Below are 26,949 nucleotides of genomic sequence, written 5' to 3' on the forward strand. Positions count from 1 at the left end.
TTCCCCCAAAGCTAGTTAATTAAGTGTAAACTTTTGTTTTTTAATAAATATTATGTATATTTAATAAATTTTCATTTGCATTTGCAGTTTGTTGTAGCACTTGGCTTGGCCCAGTGCTACACAGGATCGCTTCTCGTAGTCCCATCCGTAGAAGAAAGGACACTGCTGGACCATCAGATAGCCAGAACGACACTGGTAAAAGTAATTGCAGTTGTCGGAATGCGGATAAACATCGATTACATGTCGCTTGCACTGCTCCCTGGGATTATAAGTCGTGGCCTGTAAATAATTTATTATACAAATGATAAGATATGGAGTACCCCATGGGTTAACCCACCAAACACCTGACGTTTTCGGGATGATCGCATTTTCCGGTGCGTGAATTAAAATGCAAACTGGTGGCACAGCTCATGGGAAGTGCCACACCGCGATAGCAAATGTAATAATCTGAACAGGAGTTCTGATTTGCCAGCAATGCGATACGACTCTGATTATCCAGTTGTGGGCACACATTGGTCACAATAATCTCTATAGCAGGCGATACGGAAGTCGCATTGCTGGCTCCACTTTGATTGACTGCTGGTCGTAATGTGACCACAGCTGATGGAGCTAATGTGGTGATTACAACTGTGGAAATCGTACTGGACTCCAAGGTAATCTCCGTTGAGCTGTCGGTAGTGTTTTCCCTTTGCACCTCCGATCCCGTGCGACAGTCGATATCGCCCATGGGCTCACACATTTCCATATCTTGACTAAAGTACTCGCCATCCTCGCATTCACCATCGTATGACTCATCGCCGTTGCAGAAGATATAATGTGCGCAACTCTTTGGCGAAGTAATAAAGGATAGGTTGTTGCCATCGTTACACTCATCGAAAATATCCGCATGACTGGTGGCCAGAAACAGTAGGGACACCAGGATCCATCCACACTCCAAAGCACCAAACATCTTCTCAGCTCGATCTCAAATGGTAAACTGATCGATTGCGTATGCAAACTTTGGGCTTTTCTTACCACCTATCCTTATCAGAAAATAATTTGCCCAAGAACACGCTTTTGATAATTGCTTTATTACAAACTGGGATATGAATCTTACAGACGTAAGCCCGATGAACGATTGGGTTTTGTGGCAACGCACTGTCCCTGGGAGGCATCGAAATGGAAATTCTGTGGGCACTGCTGGAGCAGCAGATAACCGGAAAGACACTGATAATAGTAATTGCTGTTTGCCGGATAGGGATAGACCCCGTTCCTTCCACTCGTCTTGCAGATGACATGCACATCGGTGCTCGGAACTTGGGTTGTAGTCGTGGTTACAGCAATCGTTGTAGGCGTGGTAGTAGCTACAGTCGTGGAGGTAGTACTGACTGACTCTGCGGATGGTGCTCGTTCCGTAGAGGTTCCTATGGGTCTTAAGGTGGTAACCGGTGTGGTAACCACATTGGTATGACACTCCACGGGCTCACGACAATCCCCATTGCAGTAGTAGGAATCATCGCCATCGCAGTGAACAAACTCACTGCACTCCTGATTCTCATTAGTCACCTTATTGATGATCACGCCCTTGCATTCCTCGAGAAAAACCGCCTGCACCTGCACCCAGAGGTAGCCAGGTAACAGGCAGGCCAAGACTATCAACAATTGCCACATTCAATAGACTTTCAACTGCCTCGTCGCCGAGATCAGTGCCTTCTTTATAGGTGGAAATGCTGTGCGGCTTGCTTGTTCTCTGATAAGACTCTAAATTCAGTTTATTTTCTAGCTATAATTGTTTAATTTGACACGACAAGAGGCTTAATTAAAAGTGTTGTGCGATTATGTTCACTTGAAAGTACAATCGCTGGAGCTACGTATGCGTCCACCACAAGCTCCAGTTTGGGGATCGAATGCGTAGCCAATAGGACATTGCTCCACCAGCAGAAAGCCATCAACGCAGTAGTAGAAGTAGTTACAATTCTGCGGATAGCTGAATCTTTTGGTAACTCCCTGACGGCACTCTCGTCGGATATCGGAAGGTGAAACAGTTGTGGCGGCTGTGGTTACCACACTGGGAGTCGTGCTGATGGGTAATGCTGTTGAATTATCCACCGGAACTATGTCGCCACAGGTGAAGTTGGCATTGCAGGTCGTGTTGTCCGTGCAGAACATCGAGTTCTGGCCAGAGCAATTGATGAGGGAGTAATTGCAATTGGGTCGCGTATTGTTGATAAATCCATTCTGGCCACTGCACTCGGGTATGTTCAGTCCATTGATTCCCCAGACAACGAGAATCAAACCGTAAACGATCAATAGCAGTTCCACGCGTAAAGATTGCTGCATTCTCGATCTTTGTGGAGTTCGTGGTGGTGGGCTAAGCTTTTTATAGCTCAGCCCGGTGGCAAGTCAATCAAAATCAAGGTCTTCTCTAATAAGTTATATTTAATTAAAGGTCTCATGTCGCCACAATCTTGTAACTTATCAATAAATAGAGCTCTTATCTGGTAGACAACTCCCCTTAAGTCTTGATGAGTTGTTTTCTGGGTGGCAATGGGGCTTTCCGACCTGTTCTCCTGGAGTTTCCATAGCATTTCGCCACACCTATCTGCACACAACTCCGGCGTTCTATGTCCCAGCCGTAGTAGAAGGGGCACTGTTGCAGGGTCAGGAAGCCCTTGATGCAGTAGTAGAAGTAGTTGCAGTTGTCTGGATGTGGAAAGAACTCGGTCATGTGTGGCAGACACTTGTGGGATCGCGGATCTTCAAACTGCAAGTGGAACTTAGATCAGAAAACTGATGGGTAAAAGGATCTGCAGAAGATACTTACGGCGCACTGAACTTTATCTGGGTAATCACACTGTCCCGAGAGCGAATTAAAGTACAGCTCATTATCACAGTGCATTTCCATGGCATGACCGTGATAGCAGAGATAATAGTTGGTGCACGAATTATTGCTGGCCATGAATATAACCTGGCCGGGATCATCGCTGATCGGACAGTTGGGCCTTACAACGGGCGCAATATTCACGATATCCACTTCGGTCGGGGTCTCCACAATCGGTGGTTCGGTTGGTCTTGGTGTGGCGGGTATTTCCTCCTCTTCTTCGTCTGTTTCCGGTTCCGGTTCCGAAGGTTCATCGACTTCGTCCAGGAAACATGACACATTGGCCGCAGCGTCACAGGTTCCCGCCTCGGAATCAAAGTATTCACCATCCTCGCAATCGCCCTTCAGGGATTCCTCACCCTCGCAGTACACGTAGGATTGGCAGCTCTCCCAACTTTGTACAAATGCCCCATCGTCCATGCCGTCACATTCGTCAAAGTGATCTGCATTTATCCGAGAGCTCCAGAGCAGCACCAGGCACAGGTGTATCAGATATTTGGACATTTTATTGGCTCCGTATGGAATGTTCTACTGAATCGAGTCGACGGTTTCCCCATTATATTTATGGACCTATTGCGATGAGTTTTTTTCCCCTAAGAAGTAACCGACATGCATTTCTTTTTAGTATAATTGAATATCATTTTATCGAAAAGACCTTCGAGATAGCTCTAGACGCGGTTCATTGTATTACAAAATATTCTGGTCCCCGTGAATCACAGCATTCCTGTTCTTGGAGTTTCAACTATCTTCCATTATGTCATCATTTGCTTGCAGAATCGACATTACAGCGGTCGATGGTTCCACTTAAGTATTTCGCTGAATATGTTTACACAAGCCGAAAAAGTTTTAAAATTAATATTCAATACATACGTACATACGAACATATGAACAAAAAGCGTCAAAAAAGCGTGAAAAAGACAACGCAACAGAAATCATTGACCTCAACAAAAGCCGCATTGGCCGTATTTTGTTTATGGATAGCCAAACTCCAAGACTTCAAGCTGACGAGTAGTTTGGCTATGATCAGACTGGACTATACCCTGTCAAAAAAGACCTATTTTGCCCCGTCATTTCAAATAAGGCGAAAATGTAGATAGGAAATTATCTCCATGCACGTTCCATTTCGCATCAAGTACTTCAAATTTCAATAGAACAGGGTGTCCAGAAAAGTATCTTAGATTACACTTATCTCATAACTATAATATTTTTAACTCTAACGTTCGAAATAATATATTTTATGCGTTTATTTTGCATTTTCAAATTATGATCGGTCATGGTCTTAGCTAACTTCTACATTTTGCAACTTGAGATTTATTTATAAGCTTAATCAAAAGGAAAGTTATGATAGATGGATTCTAAGTGTATTTCTTTTCCTAAAAATTTACATTATGAGGTAAATTGCTAATTTACTATTTCATTTTATCTATTATAAAACTTAGAAGATGGTAATATTAAATGTTCTTTTTGGTGTAATTTGCTTTATCATGTTCTTATAATACAATGGTTAGTATTTAGTTGCACAAAGGGTATCCGATATTCGATCTGGCATTGCGCCCCTCCACCTTTTGTTATGATATAAATCACACGAACTTGCGATTTGCCTGAGGTATAGTATAGTATATTTCTCGTCCGGTGCTCGGATTCCTTTCCACTATTTGCACCATCATGGCGGACGGACACCATCGAGTGGATCGATCGGACGGGAGAATTTGCACAAAATCTAATTTATTGTCAAGCATTTCCAGGGACGATAAGGCCGAAAAAAAGTGCTGCTGGTCTATGCTGGTTAACTTTATCGTGCACCTGTAAGGGAAAAGAAATCGAAAAAAATATTAAAAATATAAATAAAATCAACAAGCGCAGTTAGTGGCTGAAGTACTTTATGGGAATTGTTTAAACAAGTGCAGACGTAACCAATCTTCTCGTGTTGTTGTACATACATACGAATGTACTTTATTATAGCCCATTTCTTATGGGCGATATTTGCTTTAAATGCAATTGACAGATGGACTGATGGACAGAACGGATGACGGGAAACATCGATCGAGCTGGAACAAAAGAGTGCTCAATGCGCTGACGTTACAGATACATTGTATGCACATACATATATATGCAGTATGTGGATTCAGTTGTAAAGACAGCGACGGCAGAATGTCTGCTGCGTTGCGTATGTTTACACGACTCGATATATAGATACAACCCAATATAGGTGTATTTAATTTACAATCCACATGTACATTTATTGACAATCTCCTCGTGTGTTAATATCATTCGCCAGCTTCGTCTAAAGATACTTTTTCATGCGGCCAAAACAAGTGGCCCAAAATATGACGATGACAACACGATCGTTTCCCAAAAAAGTCCTGAGGGAGAACAAACAAACAGTCAACAATGAGATCATTTATTATTTTTAGACAAAGGTAAATGCGTATAGTATCTCCAAAAGGCAGGTACTATAAGATACTACCCATGCTACTGCGTGTGATCTGGAATTCTGCTTTTGACAAAGTGATGATAATGATGGAACTGGGTCAGAACGCAGTGCGGCTTATTTAGCTGACTTTGCTGTCGCTTTCAGTGGGAATAATAACTCAATAGAGGACCGCGGAAGCTGACTAAGTGCTACTGACTAAGTGCCTAATGCAATTAGCAACTCTCCTGAACGAGATCAATGTCCTGCTAAACACTGGCCTTTGTGGCCATCGTTTATCGAAATAGCTGAATACGAGCACATATTTTTAGATGCCATGGCATATGTTTTTATGCATTTTCCTAGTATTTTTCCGAGGAAAACACAAAAGCCACAGGCACAGCTGCTTTTTCATACGTGCCGCTAATAATAGCATATCATTAAACAAGAGAATTTCGTTCAGTGCGAAGAATAAATTAAACTTATCAACTTGAAAGCGAAATGCAATTCGAGGTAAAAGTTTCTTGTCGCATGGATTTATATTATGGCCACTTTATATCGGCCTCTTAGGCTTCGGGTTCCCTACACATGAAATTTATGCTAAAAATAATTAGCGATAAGAAAATGTTGTGACCCGCTGGGAAAGAAGGCACAGCATAAGAGTCGATATGGAGTGACTCATTTTACCAACGCGATAAGCGGTCCTTTGTGTCCTGCAAGGGAAATCCTTATCAGCAAACACATATGTACTGGTATGTTTAGTGAGGAACTAGCATTCCTCTTAAAGATTATTACACAGAGGCTTTAAACTTCTCGAAATTAAAATATTGTACGGCTCTAAAGCATGGTAGCAGATATTTATAGTGTTTATGTGTTCGTTGGGGCAAATCTAGAATGATAACAGGAACCCGCAATAACAAACATTCATTCATAGGGGGAAGTTAGTAAATTATCAACCCCAGCGGCATGACAGCGAAGGAATCTAATCACAGTTTTCTGGCATAACGCTAAATTATATTCTAAAAGAAATCTCGAGTGCAGATTAAAATATTACGGCAGATAAACCAGGCGGGGGAAAAGCGGACGAACAGACACCTACATCTTCCTGCACCAACTGAGCTGTATCTCTAATTTTCCCGCAAAACACACACACCCATTTATCCACAACTCAACCGTCTGTTTGCCGTGATTCACAAATCAAATAAAATATATATATAATATTAAAAGAGAAAAAAGAAAAATGCACGAAAAAGCGTCGTCGGCGGTGGCAAAAAGTATTTGTGCCAGCCATAACCCATAAGATACAATATCTCTTTCCATATATACTATATAACTGTAAAAATCCACTTGAAGCCGCAGAGAGCGATCGAGTCCGGCAAGCAAACTAAGAGCGCAGCTAAGAGAGGCGCGCATTATCTCGCTGCCTCGCAAATTAGGGGCGGTGTTGGGGTTGGGCTGGGGGTACGAAAAACATTGGGAATGGCCCGGCCCGGCTCGGCTCGAGAAGAAACCCAGAGGCCAGAGACGCAGGCTGCGGCAGCGAGCTATGCGGGTTCAAATGCGGCCAGCATGACGAATTATTACACACAGTCTCGCGACTGGCAAATGAAATTTAATGTACACTTGCAAAAAAAAAGAGATTTAAATTTCAAAAAATCATATTAAAAATCATCTTATCAACAAAAAAACCTTAAAAACATTATTAAACAGCAAGGAAACTGAAGCTTAGCTAAATCGCAATGATATCATCATTTAAAATAAACAAGAAATCTGCACACCCATAAAAACGAGGATCTACAGGTAATATTATCTTGAAATGACGCGAGCGAATAGATAAAACTAGATTTGGAATATTACTTTGACATTTGAAACGGAGTTCCACTCTACATTAAGCTGCATAATAATATAGGACTGATTTGAACCTACTACTTAGAACTAAAAGACCTAATTATTTAAAAAAGATTTTATTTCCAATTTGTAAATATAAATATTATAGCTCCATCTGCCGAAATGAATATTATTCACTAATATTTAAATCCCACCCTAGCTATCAATCTTTTTTATTAATTCATATATATTTGTTAACAGATCTTAAGACCTTAGTAGATTTTAAGTAAAGTAGTCCATAGTAATGTCCTGTTTCTTTCCGTGTAAAATACAAAACACTCGCACACTCAGTCGATTCATGGGGCTGTTTATACACTCACAATGCACATTGATGATGTTGTTGATGGGATTGTGATTCAAGTATGTGCGCGTATATACACAAAATATTGAAACAAGAAGGGAAAGGCTACCCTTGCAAATTTACCATAAACCGCTTAAATTGACACCGAGAGTCAATTGATGTGAAGCCCTGGAATCGATCAAGTTTGACAAGATCATCTTAACCTTTTTCCCAATTAGAAAGTGTAACGAAATGTTTTTTGGGAGTGCGAACAAAACGCTCTTCTCCATATCGAATACAGCGCACAAATATATGTGTCATAATTCAGGGAAATCCTCTATGACCAAGCCGAGTGGAGAAATCGATGTACTCAGCGCCGAAAAAGAAGGGCGCACAATGATCTGATCCCTCTCAGAGGCGTCTTGTTGGCCCAGCCAGCTTCAGCTATCAGGGCTCATTGATCTGGGAGTCTTTGGAGCTTGAGCTTGTTGTCTACATTGTCTATTGGGGATTTTCAATGCGATAATCAAGCGTACCCGGGGCAACCCGTTTCGATTTACTATGTGGTGTAAGCCATATGGGGGATTTTTAAATTTGAAATTTTTAAAATGAATACAATAAAATCACGTCAACAAACAAGAAATTAGTGGCCGATAGCTGTGTGTATATTTTCAGCCGGGGTATACATGACATGCACGGAGCACGGAGCTATAGCCATATACCTATGCCTCTCCATATGTATTACACAAGCGTTTTTGTGAAAACATCGCCGTTGTCATCGTCGTTTGTCTGCGCTGTATCTGTTGCCCGGGCAGCTTTAAACCGGATCTTTGGTTTGAAAGTACATTCACTTTGCGTCGTCGCCGACGTCGCAGCATTGCAGCAGCAGCAGCAGCATAAGTCCAGGCCAGGCCCCAAAGATCCGCACAGACATATCCATATCCATAGGCTCTGGCTCTCAAAGATCTCCGAGCTAAACTCTTGGCTCCCAGCTCCGGCAAACAGCCTTCAAATGACTCGGCTTGGCCCGCCTGGGTTGGAATGGCCCGACTCTCTATGGTCTGCACATGTGCATAGTTCAAATAACTTGGTCAAGTTGACAAGATCAACGGAGCGAGTGTTACCAAGCGGCAGCAGCCAAAGTCGGGTCTGGTTGCAGAGCGGGCAACACCCCCCCTACCTACACCATCGTGCATTCGGGCCAAATCAAATACTCGCAGCAACAACACAAAATCTATAATAAAAAACAGGTTAACAAATGTTGCCGCAACGCTGACGTCGACGCAGCCCATAGCGTCGGAAGAAACTTGTTTTGCTTTCCTATGCGGCTCCGGGTCTCAAATCTCAAATCTCGGGCCCCTGGTCTCCGATCTCCGGTCTCAAAACGACGTCAAAGCCGGCTTACGACAATCAACTTACATTCACTTCTCGCAGCCCCAAAGAGCGTGAAAGTTTCACTAAGAGCACGCGTTTCGGGAGAGAGTCGGATGCTATCGCATTCGGGATTCGGATTCGAAGCCGGCTAGCCCGCATGTTACACAGTATCAAGGGTAGATTGGTGGCCAAGAACCATGGGAATACAATATCTGAAATGCATGGTACAAGGCTTCAGTTACAACTACCCCAAACACGTTAAGAAGTCAATAAATTCAATTAAACTATAGCAAATGTAACATAAGGTATGTGATTAGTTGACCTTTGGGAAAGAAATATCAACAACCCCAAACGTTTCTTATAGATTAACGAATCAATAACACTATTAACACAGGTTATAAAAGATACGATGTTATTTTGTAACGTTCTTTTCAAATTGGAAGAGTACATTTAGGCAATAATCGCGGTATTGATAGACATACTAAAAATATCTTTAAGATTTCTGCTTTTGATTGAGAATTACTATGTATAACAGTATTCATTTTAACATGTATATTCTCTTTTTGATGAGGAAACATCAATAAATCATATCCTAATTTAACATTTTAAATTTTATTTTAATTACAAAAAGTATCAATTGTTCGAGGTTTTCTGTATGAAATTCTGAAATTGCCGGCATTGTAAACGCAGAGAGAGAGAGAGAGAGACAAAGAGATAGACGGAAAGAGAGCTCTATACGTGCGGAAGAGAGACAGAGCGTTGTAGAGTAAAAGAGAGCGACAGAGCAGCGGCAGCGACGTCAGCAGAGGGCTGACGTTTCGATTCGTTCGTTCGCATTCACAAGAATTTCACCGACATTTAGTTTAGTACCGTTTTTGGCTGCAGTCGCACTACGGACAGTTTATTCTAATTGTGTGCTACCATCCCATACATCCAAACATACAAATATTATTGCTAAAGTTAACGATATTAACTACACATATTAAATGCTATTATACACGGGCCGAGCAAAGCCATTTCAAAAGCGGTTTACTGCCCATCCACACACAAAACACATCAAAAAATTCAATTAAATCAATTGAAATCGTAATCGAGTCCAAAACACAGTACAGCGAAAAGAAAAATCAAATAAACTTAAATTATATGGTTATCAACGTTGAATCTAAACATACATATAATAACTATTTTCTATGAAAATCGAGTGTTTCGTTTCCGAATCGGGAAAAAGTTAATAATTCAATTAATGTTAACGCCAAATATAATCCGACGAGAAAAACGCATGCAACAAGTTAAATCCAGCCGACAGTTGTAAACCAAGTTAGATCCGTACACAGATACACCCCAAATACCACACAACCAATACGAATGAATGCCCGGTATACACATACAAACGCAAAAGTCACACACACACACACACACGCAGACTATAACAATGTCAAGTGAAAACATTCTCTGGAAGCAACAGGTTTCCCCTTAATAAGTGTTATAAAGAAGCAACCAACAGTCATCACCCAGAACTGTTCGTTACGGAAAAAAGTAAAGTAAAAAATAAAAGAGAAAGAGAGGTAGAAGAGAGCACGAGGAATAAAGAAGATAAAGTATAAAGAAAGAGAAAGAGCGGAGAAAGAGCCACCTTTCAGTCAGCAAAATCGTATGAAAATAATAGTATAATACCATAAACTACAAAAATTATAAGAAGACAGTTCTTAAGTGGGTTAAAGTAGAAAAATTAGTGTGACTGCAACCGAGTGGAACCGAATTAAACCAAACCCCATACCATACCATACCATCCCCGAACCGCAAAACAAAAACCAACTAAAAGAGTTCTTAGAGCGCATCTGACTAGCGCCAACCCCAAAGAACCATGGAATTCTACGATGGCGACCTCAAAGATATATGGGACTCCGACTTAGATCCGGTAAGTGTTCGAATTACCACTCCAGAGCACAAATAAAAATGCGAAAAGCAACTTGTACCCCCATATTATATCAGTCAGAACAGAACCATTGATACTTGAGGCCTTTTATTACAGCAGGTATGCTTGATATGGGCTATACGAGTATGTGAAAGTTAAAGCCGACAACTCGAACGCAACGATAAGAAAATGTCCGAGATATACATAGGTAGCTCTTATATGTACATTATAGCTCACCAAATTTTATGTGGCAATGCCGCAACTAAACTTGGTGAACCCCTTGAACTTCGATCTTTGACTACAGAGACATCTTCAATACGATTATTAAGTCATTTCGGTATACATTTTAAACATGCAAGAGTCGTGCTTCCACGAAACGAAATTGCATTTTAAAAAATCTAAGGAAAAACACTTTAATGACCCACATTAAGCTTATCAGTTGGGGAGAAAAACGTGAGCATATTCATGAGCTGAATTCTAAGTATGATGATCGATTTCAGAAGGGAAAATGAAAATGAATAAACGAATTTCGATCTCAGGGTCCCACGGAATTTAGCCAGTTTTCTTTTCTTTCTCTGCATATTAAGTGGTTCGCATTTATATGTATGTATGCGATCACCTGAGAGAATGCCGATCACCGACAAACTGGCCTACGATCAAACCTGTCCCAAGCCACCTCATAAAAATGTCCGCTCACCGCACCACCAAAATCCGAATGTAAAAAAAAAAAAAAATAACCGTATAGTGAAAAGAAAAAAACCAGAATCTAATCGAACTGCCCGGCTTCCAGACATCAGACACCGTAATATACAACACACCCAGAATCACAGTTTTGGTTTCATTTTCGTGGAGGACGTTCTTGGATTGCCGAACCCAATGGCATTACTCAACAGAAAAAAAAAGAAAAAAACTTTGCCAAATAGATACGTACCGAATCAAACAAACCCTCTAGTGCCGAAAGGAAAAGGCAGCTTTCAAGGCTTTTTATCTTGGCAGTTACGTGCTCGTTTTGGGAGAAAGACAATTTTTAGTGACTTTTTGTGTTCGAATATATCAATTTACATGGTTTTCTGATAAGCGACAGCGACTATATCTGGCATTCAGGAAACATTTCTGTTCATAACTTAGAAGTTTCGCTGTCCTACAAAGTTGTTTTGTGTTGCTTGGCGATAATGATAATTGAAGTTTTCCAAGAAATTAAAAGAAATTTATCATTAGCGAACGATTTCTGTTTCGGTTGTTCTGTGCTCGAAGTTCCATTCACTATCACCCCGCAGCTCGAAATACTCGTACTGCAATCGTGAATCGTTTCAATATAATGAAATGATTATGAATGTGCCGGGTTGAGCTCCATTTGCGGAGTACTCATAGATGGAGATGCCGTCGTCTATTGCTTATCGCTGCGGAAACAGTAATGAATATATGTCGTCCGCCCGTCCATTCAGCCCAAGTCCGTTCGTTTCACTTGTTCTTGCTGTTGTACACGGTAAAAAAGCAGATCCAAATCAAATTAAGTAGATACTTACAATAATTGTATCAGTTTCAGTTAATAACGTCGGTTTTGATCGTAGTTTAGTTAGTGATCATTTCTTGGAAATGGTCCGGGTTCAAATCCTAAGGCGTCACTATGAATTTTAAAACAAATATATATTCTATTCTTTATATACCCTATAAATTATTATAATATGTTTCATACATTTCCGCTCTCAACTTTTGCGCGCTGTGTAGAGGAAGCTCTGCTGGGCGAGCACAAAAGAAAAGAATCTATTACGGCTTGGGAGGAGGACACATGTGGAGTTGATAAGAGGCTGCTATCAGCTGGTCTAAATGCAAAGTAATGACTTTTTTCGCCTGCACTTTGCAGCTAGTCAAATAGAGTACGGCTCGTCAGTGTCATTACTATTGGGAGATAATAAATGCGCGCCGGCGACTACTCGACTTGTAGACAATGTAGCCGGAGGGACAGAAATAGGCCCAATGCCCGGGAAAATGCGCGTGCAGTTTTTATTGGTTTTGTTGCATTTGCGTTGCGTTTTTTTCCCGCCGTAAGCGGTACAATGTACCCGTACCCGGGGCGTGCGCTCAATTACCTCATAAGTATCTCAAATGCCTGTGTGTGCCCATAACAAGAAATTATCGGTTTCTGTGGGAAGTCGCCGCCCAAATACCCTGGGAAGTGAGATCAAGATCGCGGTTAGATATCATCCATGGCTAGATAGCTGAATTCCTTGAAAGATCCGATCCAAAAGCGTTTGTTTTGTTAGCCCAAGCCTATCAGCATTCTATTTTGGCATTATTTTAATAATATAAACTATCATTCTAAAGCCTCTTCAAGCATATCAACAATCTTATCTCACAGTATTTTGTAACCAAAAAATAAAGCAAAAACAAAAAAAGTAAACTTGTGCCCAATTTTGATTAGCCTTAGCGCACCATTTTCCACTTAAACTGTTGACAAAAAAAAAAAAATAATAAATAAATAATAATTATGATGCCATGGGATTTTTTTGTTCTTGCGTTAAACCAAAACAAAAAACCAAAAATAATGACTTGACGGGTCGATAATCAATTTTATTAAATTGGCAAGAGGCTTCAGAAAGGCAACAAATGGGAAAGTCCCAGTTGGGGTTAGCTGGTCTTCAGAGAGACCTGCGATAATGTCACGTGCCCTGCATTTCCGAGATTCCGATCGGTGTTATCAAGAAATCCCCTACCATTTCATTCAGAGAGATCTTGGAGTGGTTCCCCTGACTATCAGTATCAGTTGGTAGCAATGAAGAGTTGACACAGCAGAATCTGTAAAGCTCTAGAAAAACACACGCATACAATATATATTCGCGATCGGGGGAATTCTGTGAAAATCAATTGGCGGTGGAAAAACCAACAACATTACTTACGATGATCTCTATTCAATTTACGAAGAATACAGTTTATGGGGCAAACAAACCGTTTCCAGTGCAAGTACAGATATCAATGTTTCAGCTTAACGACTTTCGATTCTGGTCCAGCCTTGATAAGAAAATACAAAATGAAATTATTTCTGTTCAGCGCTAAAATTACTGCTGAAATTTTCACATTTTGTTGATAAGAGAAGCGAGCACATGGAAACAGAATGCCTAATTAATGCGGACTTAGAAACGAGCTTATCTTCTCAATAGCTAAGTAGAATTCGCGCACTCATATATAGGCTAGTATGTGAGAAAGGGTTGTGTCTCGAAAGAAAGCGAAAACAAAGCTAAGCTTCGAACTAAACGTTCTCAAGATCGTCGCAGAGCTGGCCTCGAACAAGAAGAAGCTCTGCTGTCGAAACCGTAGACTGCCGGAAAAGATTGCCTTGAGCAAAATAAATTGCATTCGCCTTCGGAGAAGAATGCTGACCAAAGTCGAAAACCATCGACTTTCCGAAATTATTTCGTTGGTCAAAACGGAAAGAGTGAGAGGTTAAGAGTTAAAGACCGAGGCGGAAAAAGTGCAGCATTAACAAGAAGACCAGAAGTCAGCAACTTTTCACCACTTCCATTGAGATACAAGCAAATATATATTTCTGACATTTCTAGAGCTATTCTTTTTTTGTGGGCCAACTTTCGCTTATATAAGCAAAATATACAAAGGTGGCGGGGGCGCGGGGCATGCATAATGGTATTAGCAATTTCTTTTCGCCCAATTCGATACCCTATATGGCCTGTTGCCTGGCCATCGAATGCAAATGTGCATTTCGTTGAGGTTAGACTGAGATTTTCTAACGGCCAAATGCATGTGGCTCGCTACTTAAAATGCACACGAGAATACTACTACCAAACTCCAGCGAGCAAGAAACGGAAATCAGTAAAACGTGCTTGGCAACAGGCTGTGTCGGCATTTTGTTAACTTCGATAGCTAAAAGTCTTGACTCTCGGGAGCATATTTGAATAACTAGTTCGAGCTATGCACGTTAGATACTTTCAATATGGTCTATCCAGTCGTCTGTGTATCTCGTATATCGCGTATACGCCGCGTTGTTCGGCTATACGCTGTACAGCGTATTGTGTATTGCTTAACTTTGACATTTCCAATGAGCCGGAGCGTTGCAATCTGCAAAACAGGTTAAAGCACAAAGCGAATGCAAAGAAACCCAGCGACGACTATTGCAAATTTAGCTCGCTCCAGCGACACAATTTCTATGCCAAAAGTCCAAACATATGGCGAGCCAGCGAAAGAGCAAAAAAAAAAAAAAAAAACAAAACCGAGGCAGAAAAAAAAGCGCGCATAATTAAATTTGTGCCCCCACACACATAGTATTGGTTTACATGTGCGCCAGTCTCAATGGCTCCACTCTCTCTATTTCTCTATTTCCCTCTCTCTCTGTAGACACTTGTATAGATATATATATATATAGTTTCCCATTCATGTCGGCCATTCATGCGGACTTACACGCGCTGCGCGTTGCAGGATGCGCAGCCATAGTGTCCACGCGGAAAATCCACTCTTAGCTTGCTCTTTTCGACCGGGTTTAGTCTACTTGCGGTAGCTGCTCTCTTTTGGCCAAAAGAGTGGGCGGCCTTTGGGCCATTTGGCCAGCTGTTCGCGCTTTGTTTTGTTGACGTCAATGTCAGGATGTCGAAGGAGTTGACTTGTGGCCAAAGCCCCGAAGAGCGTGAATTATTCATGGACCCGCTCGGAAGTTACAATATGTTACAGCGCACCCCCTCTCCCCACTCATCGAGGGGGGGGGGGGGTGTATTGGGGGATTGGGAAGCTGGGAAACTGGGAAACTGGGCGTGGGCGCTGCAGCATATTGCCAGTGCTAATGAAGTGCTACACGATAAGTGTAACAGCAGGCAACAGGCAACAAGGAAGCAACAGTTAGCTGCTTCTTGTGGGCGGAGAAGCAATGGATGTAGCATTCAAGCAGGGATTAAGGAGCGGGGTTCCAGGAGACCACCCTCGGATTGGACATTTTATTTGGCACCAGGCGAGTAAGCGATAATCATTGTAGTTTTCAAGGACTTAAGATTAATGTTTAATTGCTCAAAATAGAATTATTCAAAAAACGATATTTTTTGAGCCTAAGAAATAACAGAGGTTTTGCTTCCGAAATTTCTTAACAGATTTCTTCGATGTATAAATTTCTTAACAGATTTCTTAGATGTATAAAATCACTTACTATAATTTTGTAATTATTTAAACCTTTAAATAAAGGCCATTGAAGGCCGATACCTTTTATTTATTTGCACTCCGTTTTAAAAAGTTATTTGTATACCCTTTTGACCTTAAGACCCTTTAAATATGTTTTTGGAGAGTTTTCTTCTGTTACCGTAATTCTGTAATTCTGGCATATGGTTGCCTTAAGGTTCATTTGGAGAAGTTAAGGGAGAGTGCTTACAGCTGACAATCTCTGCAATGAATTTAAGAGAATTTCTATGATGAAGAAACTAGAATAAATGTCATAAAGTAGGTTTTAACCAAATTTAAAAAACATCCTTTTGGAAATATCAATGTAATAATATGTATAAATATAAAAAGCCAACTGACGTTAGATGATATTTTTAGCAATCCCAAAATAGGGTGCACTAATCGGATTCACCAGAAACCCCAATCTTCACTCCATTAAAATCCATTAGAGTGTCATAAGTTAGGGCCTAGAATTCAGTAATTACCCGGCGACAGGCACATTTTTCAAGCATTATCTTTCCGAGAAGCCTTGAAAGTGAATTCATTATGGGCTCTCCAATAAGGTCGCCCAGCTCTCTGACTCATCCGCGCATTGCCAAATTGGTTATGTCTGTTTTGCATATATGCAGATGTACGATTTTGGCTTTTCGACGCTCGCCAGCGATTTTGTGAAAGGCATTAGACGGTCTCGAAGGCTGAGACTTGGCAGATCCCCGTTGAGCACCCACTATCCCAATGATGAACCATCTGTGGGGGATGAGGATTTTAGCGAAGATTCTGCAGTTTTTAACCACCTTGGGCGCCGCCTATTCGCATTTTTCGCCCAGTATATTTTTTGGTTACTTTCACAGTGATTTCCGTTTGGCAAATTGTTCATGTGTACGTCAGACGCGCTGCTTACGTACTTTCATCGCAAAAAAAGCGCACAAACATATGGTGGCGATAAGCTAAGCCCGCAATGTACACCCACCCATCCGCCCTATTCTCCCTTTCGCCAGCTATTTTTATACATATCAGGTTATATTTATAACCATCACTACGTCATGGAAGTCTCAGAGACACTCTAACTGTGCATTGGAGGCTGCAACATGGCGGCTACGTAATATGAGTGAGTTCATTGCGCGTTCTGATTTTTAGCTGTTTTGAAGTCTTCGGATTCTTTGGCCGGCATTCCTGGCCAATTTCGCACTTTCTTTTCAAGGCAAAAGCAGAGGCATTTCGACGATGGCCATTTACATCGTAGCCCCATTACCAATTACCACGCTCACGAAAAACGAAACCGTAGCAATTTTTCAAGTTAAAAGGCAGTTCAGTATCCGTGTTTTTGTGTTTTATTTTTTTTCGCTTCGTTTTTTTTTTTTTTTTTGGTTTCTGCTCTTTTTGAATTGTGGGAGCACCTTTCACTTTACCAACACTCCAGCGCCGAATGATGCAGCCTGGGCATAAAAATTGGAAAGAAATAAAGACTCGGCTAAAAAATGCTGTGCGCAACACAAAGAAAAGGCGATACATACATAATGATCGGCACGCACACGACTGCAGTTTTATAAATGTGAAAGGTTTTCGCTTGCTGCAACATTATTTAATCAATCCAAATTGTGGAGCAAGCGAAAAAAAAAAGCAAAATCGAAAAAATGTATAGACAAAACAGCCAGAAAAGGCAAAAGTAAAGCCCAATGAAAATATACAGAGGTAAAAAGAAAGAAGAAAGAGGAGAAACCAAGCCAAACTATAACCAGTTTAATTATTTTTATGAAATTGTATGGTTTGTGGGTCTTTTTTTCACCCTTTCTTGGCGTTTTTTTTTTTTTTTCTTCGGGAAGACCGATACGAAGACTGGAAATTTGAATAAGATTGTATAATGGGTAAAACGAAAGACAGTGGGGGGGGGCGAGGCAACACCAACACCCATGTGTGTATGCTAATTTAATGCCGTAAGATAAAGAAAACCCCTTCGGCGGCTATTTCGATTTGATTCCACCTTAATCGTTTCCAAAGTGGCTGCCTGATTGGGATCCCAAGTGACGAGTGCGAGAAACCCGCAGAACAATTCTCTGCACGTGACATTCGAGCGGAGCAACAGGTTTTCATTTTCTTATTTTTTTTTTTATTTTTATTTTTTTTTTTGTGAATCGCCAATGAAATGGGGTCAAATGACTGCATTTCACGCAGGCTCCACCGCCGATGGTTAGGCAATCGAATCGATTGCCCGGCCAAGTCAAGTCAAGTCGAGCTTAGCCGCATTCAAGCGGTTTTTGTGGCCCAAGAGCCACTCCAGCTCCATCTTCAGCTCCAACTTGAGCTCCAAGTCGAGCATCGCACCACACACCACACCACATCGCTTTCCACTTGAGAAGGCGCCCTTAGCCATTTCACCGGTGGTGCCGCGCTTTCATTGGAACACACAAATCGGAGAAGTGGCGTTGGTTCGGAGGCAAAAACCCACCTGGAACGTTCAACAAACGGTGCTACAGGTGCACCATGAGAAATATTTTCAAGCTGAGCTGCAGTAGCTATAGGATTGCGTAATATTAGATCGTAATATCACAGATGGCTTATACTTGCATATATGTTGATTCCAAAAATCAAATTAAAATGTTGGGGAAATGGTAAACTTTAAATAAAAGTGATACATTTTTGTACTATTAGACCGTAATGTCCATATTTACCTAGTGGTTTACACATTTTCCGGGCAAGGTCGTTGTGGCATATTAAACGATCTTCGTTTGGGTCTCACCATAGTATAATGCTTTGGATTTAAGTTAGAAACTGATAAGATTTGCGATCGAATTGACATAAATAGAGTTGAAAATAAACAAAAGTTATCTTAGCACTACGATATTGGGCTTTGATTTGGCATGACTAAAGATTAGATACGACGATGACCATTGCTAAGGGGCAGTGTGCATTTTCCCTCAGTGTAATACCCCACCTCCGGAACACGATGCCCCCACCTGATCCGCAGCAGCTAACAAAAGAGGTAGCAAATGCCTGCGAGCATTTTTGCCGTCTTTTTCTGTTGTATTTTTCTCCTGGCTTTCTTCTTTCTTTCATCATCGGCAACATACATATTTGTATACAGGCGACCGATGGGCATACATACATACACATGTACATATATTTGTATTTGTACGACTGCCGCCCGGGCATCTGTATTCTGTATCTGTGTGTTCGAATGGAAGTACGTGTGTTTGCCTGTATCTGTGTTGCCCGTTTTGGTAGCATTTTTCAAGAATTGCTAATTCTCAACAATTCCCGAGGTTCGTTGAACTCATCATAAACACACACACACACACACACACTGGGCACGCACACTCACACTTTATTTACGCTTCTCGGTGCTTATAAGTAGTATACTGTATACTATATATACCATACTGCTTGCTGATTCTTGGCCCGATGTGCGGAGACGGCTAAAATGCGGAGAAAGCACTTGTGTATTTGTGTTTTAATGCATTGTCCAATGAAATGTACAACAAGAGCAAAGAAATGCGAGGGACGGCCCACGAGTATTAGCATAATGGGCGGATCATTAATTCTCGGTTATTCCATACTTTCGTTGGCTTTCAGAATGTACGAATTACAGTAAACATCGACTGCGGTTTTTTGGTCAAGAGAAACTTTGACTATTATAGCACTTTCTTTGGCCCTTTGCCATTTTTGGCTAATTACTGAAAACGTTATTAGCACTTCACCGTAAAATATTAAAGAAACTCCTTACAATGCGCTAAAAATAAATATCTCGTAAGGTATTAAAACTTGTAATTACGTATAAATACATAAACGACAGGGGCTAATTTATGGTTTAAAGTATTTACGTTGAAATACATCAGTTAATACTGCTGCTACTTGGCAATTATCGGTTTTACTTCGAATTTACAGTGCTTACATTATGTACTTAGCGTCAGATTCGTATATAATTATAATCTGTTTTTAGAAAAACATAAAGTCTTGAATTTGTTTAAAAAATTCTCATTTTTGTTTTTTTCACAATCGAGCTTAACAAATTAGTGGGCTGCTGTATTTTTGCGTACGCTCCGTGATTTGTGAGCTACATGAAAAATACATTTTATTGTTTATTAGGTAATCCGCAATAATAGAAAAAATAGAGAGCTACAGCTCACAACTGGAATTAATTATGATTTTTATAGAAATTTATTCTAATACATAGGGAAAAAATAATTTGTATATTGGAGATATTAATATAATATATGAACCACAGAGTTATAGTAAAATCCTTAAACTATAATTTAAGGGTCAACTATGAGCATACATCGGCGTAGAGCACGTTGATCTTGACACAATAGCGTTGATAAAACTCATCAAACCGCCCTCGTTCGAAACTGCGAGTGCCGCATAATTATTCCAAATTTCTTCAAATGCATGCGTGCAAACGGTAATCAATGTTTGGACTCACGGTTTGTTCCTTCTACGGTAGATTTCGTGGAGGAACCCGAAGAATTCGTTTAACCAAAGAACCGGGAAGAATCGTACCTGCCTACATACATATGTATGTATGTACATGCGTGCGTATGTATTTATCCGTACGACGTTCCCTTTATTTTTATGGCCAAAACTGGATTCCACTTGGCTTGGCTTAGAATGTGAACTTTGGTGAGGTGGGGCTCGGCTGGGATTTTACATACAAATGTGTTTTTAAAGCGTAATTACATGCACTTCTTTATCGCAGACAGACAGACAGACAGTCACTCTGAAGTATATGTAAGTAGTTGTATCCATGTGCATATTTGCCACAAAATGCCACCTCCAAATGGGTCAGCAATTTATTGCCGTAGATTGCGGGCGACAATTAAGCGAATCCAGTCCGAAAATCTGGCACATTCGGGATTACATCATCGGGCGGGCTTTAGCTTCAAAATAAATATGTTCTGGAGCTGTTTGGATCTTCGGGCTTTTTGGCGGCAAATAGAATAGAATTGAATAGAATACACGGCTAACTTGTTTGGATTATTTGTGCTGCACTCTGATCGTGATTGTGAGTGATTTGCAAGGTTGGTTTTTGTGCTCATCTCGGCATCGAAAACACTTAGCACTGGCCCTGTTCATTATAATTAATTACACTCTTGCAAACAGCGCTCCACGCGACTTTTAATTTAAATTTGTGCCAACCATTTGCCAACCACTTGCCCCAAAACTCGATTGACGACTAATGGAACCAGGGGCAATGACCGTTGAGTGCTTTTGACGGGTCCTTCAGGAAAATCCCGATAAATCCTATTTCTGCAATGATATATCGAAACTCTTTTCAAAATTCTGTGCAAGAAACCATTGGACCTTTTTTTTTTTTTGTATCAAGCTACCTGTTAGCTTTCTAAAAGTTAAGATTCTGTTGAATTACCATTTCCTTAAGTCAGCCAAACATTCCTCTTGTCGCAGCCCCATAAAGTTCGAGTACCAATTACCCAACCTAGAAGCTAATACCTGGTACCCCACCTAGGCTAGGCTAGAAAAATTCCCACCACTGATTTGCGGGTCCCCAAAAATAATGACTTAACGATTGATAACTTCAAAATGGTTCCCTCTACTGATTGTCCGGGCCAACAAAAATTATTTCAAGGGTACGTCCGAATCGGCGAGCGTGGTCGATGGTAAAATGTCTTCTGATAAGATTGACAACACAAATATATTGCATAGCCACCATATGCAGGGGCCGTTCGGGATCTGCGCTATATATATATACATATATGTACTTCTCAAATCAAATCAAATGAAATCAGTTTTTTTATACAGTATACTTCACTTTTTGAGCTATCTGCATGGCCCGAGTGGCCGCGTTGCGTTTTGGGTGTGCGATTCTCGTGTGATTTTGCCATAGGTCGTATATATGTATGTAGGTATAAATAGGTAGGTAGAGCAGATGTACTTTTGTTTTTCGCATTCAGTTTTTGTGTTTTAATTATATAAGCGTGCTATCGCTGTGCAGCACGACTATGAATGACTTTTGTACATTAACTAATTGCAAACCATTTGTTTGTTCCCATTTTGCACTGTTACAGGAATCCTTGAAAATCAGCCCCGATCACGATATGCACGACTGGCTGTTCGATCGGGACGTCAAAGATCCCACCGTCATACTCAACGACAAGCTCATCTCGGATGCCCTGCTCAATGGCACACAGCCGATCAAGACGGAGCACTCCTACAGTCTCAGCAGCGACGTTGACTCCCTGCCCGATTCACCAAAAAGCCTCCAGGCCAAGATCGAGGGTAGGTACCTCAAGAAACCTATGGGCCATAACGTGTTATAATACATTTAATCTAGCAAAGTAAGAGTAAAATGACAGTCATCAAAATCACGTGGTCAAAGCCATTTAAAGTAAAAAAGGCCAAGTTTAGGAATGGATAACAGTAAAAAACAGTTACAGGGTCGTACCTAGTTGGACAAATCGATTGTCGATGACTGCAGACATGCAAGCATTCATAAATATCATAAAACAGTTTATTAGATGTAGTATGGTGGGCTTTCATGTAATATAAAATATTAAAATATGAATGCATTACAATGCTAGCACATGCTAGAATGCCCATCAAGGTGGACCTATGCAATTTGAACGATTGCTGATTGAAACAGAGCGATCACCGATAACACGGCCAATTGCATTTTTTTTTTCTTTTTTTTTTGTATTATTGAAGGGGTGTCTGTAAGCCCCGAATAGCAATCCCAACACAGTTGGCAGTTGGTTAATTTGGGCCATGTAGACAGTGAAAACAACGCTGACAAGAATAACAGTTGAAAAACAGTTTCAGATCCGCTCTGTTCTGTTTCTAGTGTCGCGGTAGCATTTAGCAATTTAACGCAGTACTCGTGCATGAAGTTTTGTACTTTGACGCGATATCAGTTGTTCGTATGTATGACGGCAAACTGTGTATAATTACCCTGCCTGAGTTCTGGGCTTCTCTTTTTTTTTTCGTGCTGTTATTATTTGTAATTTTATGGAAACTGTACGACAACTGTGTAAATAAAATAAAACGAAATTTTTTTTTGTGACTGTGCTGGGCCAGTTTTACGGACGCGGGCGTCGGGGGGTGGGGCCCAAAGTTTTGCCAGAAAAAAAATAAAAAACTGAAACAACAGAATATGAAATGCAAACACAAGTGCAACTCGGCCAATTGACGCGTGCTCAGGCAAAGGAAAGTGATCCGGCGTTTGCTTAGTTACAGACTACAGTCTAAAGAGCCCCAATTCTTGCATAATAATGTGGGTTAGAAGCAATAATATTTGGCCATAATATTTACCCACATATTGCTCTATTTGATTTTGCCCATTGTCTATGGAACAAAAAGGGGGTTGGAGCAAATACGGCTGTGAGCTAATTATTTTTGGGAAAATTAACAATTAACTGAGACTAACGGAGACCGATTTTAACTGACGCAAGCCAAGGCAATTAAATTTTTTTAAATAGAAAAAGATATTTAATCATTATGAAGTCTTAGGTTTTAGGGGCTATAAGCAAAAGTTTGGTTATAATGAAATGAAATGTTAACAGTTAATGTGAAGTTTATCGAAAGTGTACCTCACATTTTGTGATCACTAATACGCAGTGTTGCTGTGGATTCCTAAGACGTGTCCCTTAAGTTGTTATAGCTAACCCTCTTTAACTAAAATCTCTAATGACTTTCATATATATGCTTCCCCAGACATGGACGACGAGTGCTTTCCCGCCATTTCACCGAAGACGGCGACCAATGGGCGCGTGACCATCGATCCCAAGTGCCTCACCTTCCACGTCCCGCCCACGCACGCCACGCCCATCAGCCGGCTGAGCAGCAATCCCGCCCTAAACACCTCCGTCGCGGATCTAACACGATCCTCCGGCCTGCAAAGCCTGCAAAGCCTGCAGGCACACCAGCCACACCACGGATCCGGCTCGAGCCACGTGGTGGTGGCCAATCTGGAGCACTTTCAACTACCTCAGCACCTGTACGACAACGACTGCAGCTCCTCGGTGTCGTCGTTGCGGGAAGGCAGCATGTCGCCGGACATTTGCTCCGACATCGAGATCGACGAGTCGGCCATCAAGGATGAGCCCATGTCGCCGGACTCCAGCTGCCCCGCCAGTCCCACTTCTCAAGCGAGCAGCTCGCAGCACCAGCTCAGCCTTAATCTGGCCCACCTGCAGTCGGAAATGTTATTCGAGCCAAAGGTGAGTTCACACAGCATAACTAGGACTCCACCCACAATGTTTAATTGCCATATTTATTTATGTTTTATATATTTTTTTTGGGAAATGTTTGTCTTGCAGCACTGTGGCCTCCTGCTAACCGCCAGCAGCAACAGCAACAACAGCCTCATAAAGTCCCAGCAGCGCCAGCAGCAAATCCTTGGCCAGGACAATCTGCTGCTGGCCAAGATGGAGATCAAGAGCGAGAAACAGAGCACCAGCAATAGCTCGGGCAAATCGCATGCCCACGGCTATGGAATCCCGCTGACGCCACCATCCTCCCTGCCCAGCGACGATTCCGAAGGTAACTTGAGTCCGGAACACCTGTTTGCGCCCCTGTCGCCGAACGCAACCGTTTCCATCTCCGTGGCCAATCCAGCCGGCGGTGAGTCATCCGTACGGGTCAGCCGCACCGCTGCCAGCATCACGCGCTCGTCCTCCGGATCCGCATCAGCGTCCGGTTCCAGTTCCAGCTCAACGGTCACCACGACACGGCAGCCGATCCACACGCCGCTGATTAGCTCGCAGCCGGTAAGTTTGTTTAATGGTTATTTTGAGAATAGTTTTGGCCATATGAAAAACCATTGTTTCCGTAAATAAATATCTGCTTCAAGTAAGACGATTTAAGAGTAGCAAGTAAAATTAGTCATGGGAAGTGAGAAGAAAATGCCAAAGAATCTTTTTTAAAATCATGAACAATTTATGCTCGTCATTGCGGCTATTTAGCAAGAAATTCATCACTCACTAACTCTTTGGACAATTTGGATTTTGCAGAAGGGCTCCACTGGGACGCTGTTGCTGACGGAAGAGGAGAAACGCACTTTGCTGGCCGAAGGGTATCCGATTCCGCAGAAGCTACCCCTAACCAAAGCCGAGGAGAAATCGCTGAAGAAGATTCGACGCAAAATTAAGAATAAAGTAGGTGCAAACTAAACGATGCAGCGTTATCGTTTACATCCGTCTAAAAGAAATCATATTTATTTATATATCACTTTGCATCATTTTACAGATCTCTGCTCAGGAAAGCCGCCGCAAGAAGAAGGAGTACATGGACCAGCTGGAGAGGCGCGTCGAGATCCTGGTCACCGAAAACCACGACTACAAGAAGCGCCTCGAGGGGCTGGAGGAGACCAATGCCAATCTACTTAGTCAGCTGCACAAACTGCAGGCCCTAGTTAGCAAGCACAATGTGAAAAAGTCCTAAACACCCGGATTCACATGGACCCCTCGATATCCCCGGGGGGCTTCTGTAGCCGGAATCGTTTCTTGTTTGCCCGCCTTCCTGAGTTTTATATTTTAGATCTATTATTTGTATGTCAATTGAGTTCAGTTCAGTTCAGTTCAATTTAGTTCAGCTTAATGCAGTTTAGTTTTTTGTTTCGATTTAATCAGTCTGGGAGTTTTTGATGAATTTATGCGACGAGGAAACCCTGATGAATTTTTTATTCGGCTTTTGGATAGCACAAAGCGGTATAACATTCCCCTCCTCACTCCTGCTCCACCGCACCCCCATAATAAATATTCCGCAGGGCCCCAGATGCCCAGAATGCCCATAACTAATATCGTATAAATAATGTTTATGTAATCCTAGCTACTTGTAGGGCCTATATTATAAAGCTATGTATATTAGTCATGCATTCCTGTTATATAAACTTGATCTAGCTTAGGCAAATGACCAGCTGCAGCAACAACCACAATTACAATTACACTTACAAATACGAGAAGCTCAAATGCAGAAGCCAGAAATCCAGAAAGCGTCTAAAGAGAAGCTAAATAATAATATTGTAATTAAACGAAATCAACAGACCAAAAACAAAAACGTAAAAAAACAGCAAAGTAATGAAAACGTTAACGACAACAACAAAAAAATAATAATGAAAGAACGATAGAAAGATAAAAAGAAAGCCGATCGCAAATAGGCTCTGATTGTATATGAAATCCAGATTGGAGTTAAGCCGACAGTTGGAGGCGACATGTACATTATGTTTTAATAATGATTGAATGAATGAATTAACGAAAGACTCCCGGAGCTCAATCTCTGTGCTGTCTTTGGCATGACTCTTGTTCCTTTAAACGATATTTCTCAAAACGAATAACGAAAGCTGACGACGAGATAAAATACCTAAACAATTCCATAATGTAGCTATATAGGAGGATTATGTAACGAACTATGTCTATATGCAGCATTTAAGTTTCTCTTCATCATCTGTTCGCCAGCGGCCGTCAAGTTGGAGTTTCAATAGATGGAAAGCATACGAATTTATAATGGGTATCCGTATCCGTATCTGCATCCGTATCCATATCCGTATCCCCAATTCGATTGCGTTCTCCAACTGCCGCGTTGCCTGGCCAATTTAAAACAATTTCCGAGCCAATTATGAAAATGAATTATTGTTTGTTAAGTTTTATATTATAAGACGGCGCTGCACTGACCGAAGGGATATTTTGAGAGTATAACCCAATTTAATCAAATTTCGCAGCAATTATTTTGTTTTTTATGTTTACAATTTGTGTTTTACGTTTTAGTGCAATTTTTTGGCATACATACATATTTATACAGATATTTTTGTATTCTTTTCGCAGCGTTCTGAATGAGTCATTCTAGTTTTTATTAGTTGAATTTATATACACAAAATTACTTAACGGAAATTTCAAGCGTAACCCGTTGATTTCCTATCAAATCGATAATATCTATAAAATATAATTTAGCTATTTCTATGTATGTCTGTGCATGTGTGTATAAATCAAGCGGGCGAAGTTGTGCAATTGTTAGAACATTTTTAAAAGAAAGATATTTAGTAAAAATACGAAAATCAGAAATCGATGTTGAAAATCAAAACGCTCGTGCAATGACAAAAAAAAATTTATTAATAAAGCGTTAAACAAACA

The 26,949-nt window shown here is 41.1% G+C and overlaps 6 protein-coding genes across 7 annotated transcripts; 1 reads left to right on the top strand and 5 right to left on the bottom strand.

Moving 5' to 3' along the window:
• Nucleotides 1-31: 31 nt before the first annotated feature.
• On the bottom strand, nt 32-962 carry LOC117140575 (probable chitinase 10). The gene is made up of 2 exons (XM_033303574.1): nt 338-962; nt 32-279 (listed from the first exon to the last, which is right to left on the bottom strand). Exons 1-2 carry the CDS (start codon nt 947-949, stop codon nt 61-63), a joined length of 831 nt encoding a protein of 276 aa, XP_033159465.1. The 5' UTR covers nt 950-962; the 3' UTR covers nt 32-60.
• Nucleotides 963-1,051: 89 nt separating this feature from the next.
• LOC117140843 lies at nt 1,052-1,650 on the bottom strand. Its single transcript, XM_033303967.1, has one exon. It carries the CDS (start codon nt 1,648-1,650, stop codon nt 1,093-1,095), a length of 558 nt encoding a protein of 185 aa, XP_033159858.1. The 3' UTR covers nt 1,052-1,092.
• A 60-nt stretch (nt 1,651-1,710) lies between these two features.
• On the bottom strand, nt 1,711-2,319 carry LOC117140863. Its single transcript, XM_033304000.1, has one exon. It carries the CDS (start codon nt 2,317-2,319, stop codon nt 1,822-1,824), a length of 498 nt encoding a protein of 165 aa, XP_033159891.1. The 3' UTR covers nt 1,711-1,821.
• A 117-nt stretch (nt 2,320-2,436) lies between these two features.
• On the bottom strand, nt 2,437-4,001 carry LOC117140393 (peritrophin-1). Its single transcript, XM_033303261.1, has 2 exons — nt 2,804-4,001; nt 2,437-2,743 (listed from the first exon to the last, which is right to left on the bottom strand). Exons 1-2 carry the CDS (start codon nt 3,362-3,364, stop codon nt 2,495-2,497), a joined length of 810 nt encoding a protein of 269 aa, XP_033159152.1. The 5' UTR covers nt 3,365-4,001; the 3' UTR covers nt 2,437-2,494.
• Nucleotides 4,002-4,223: 222 nt separating this feature from the next.
• On the bottom strand, nt 4,224-8,786 carry LOC117139483. Of its 2 annotated transcripts, none has more exons than XM_033301803.1 (2): nt 8,160-8,786; nt 4,224-4,663 (listed from the first exon to the last, which is right to left on the bottom strand). In XM_033301803.1, exons 1-2 carry the CDS (start codon nt 8,171-8,173, stop codon nt 4,441-4,443), a joined length of 237 nt encoding a protein of 78 aa, XP_033157694.1. In that variant the 5' UTR covers nt 8,174-8,786; the 3' UTR covers nt 4,224-4,440. The 2 variants fall into 2 exon arrangements, with proteins under 2 accessions (XP_033157694.1, XP_033157695.1); XM_033301804.1 differs by lacking the exon at nt 8,160-8,786 and adding an exon at nt 7,478-7,631.
• An 874-nt stretch (nt 8,787-9,660) lies between these two features.
• LOC117139482 (cyclic AMP response element-binding protein A) lies at nt 9,661-26,782 on the top strand. The gene is made up of 6 exons (XM_033301802.1): nt 9,661-10,729; nt 21,895-22,105; nt 23,537-24,042; nt 24,142-24,591; nt 24,835-24,978; nt 25,070-26,782. Exons 1-6 carry the CDS (start codon nt 10,676-10,678, stop codon nt 25,262-25,264), a joined length of 1,560 nt encoding a protein of 519 aa, XP_033157693.1. The 5' UTR covers nt 9,661-10,675; the 3' UTR covers nt 25,265-26,782.
• Nucleotides 26,783-26,949: the final 167 nt, after the last annotated feature.

The sequence above is a fragment of the Drosophila mauritiana genome, chromosome 3L (assembly GCF_004382145.1).
Source record: "Drosophila mauritiana strain mau12 chromosome 3L, ASM438214v1, whole genome shotgun sequence".
Classification (NCBI taxonomy): Eukaryota; Metazoa; Arthropoda; class Insecta; order Diptera; family Drosophilidae; genus Drosophila; species Drosophila mauritiana.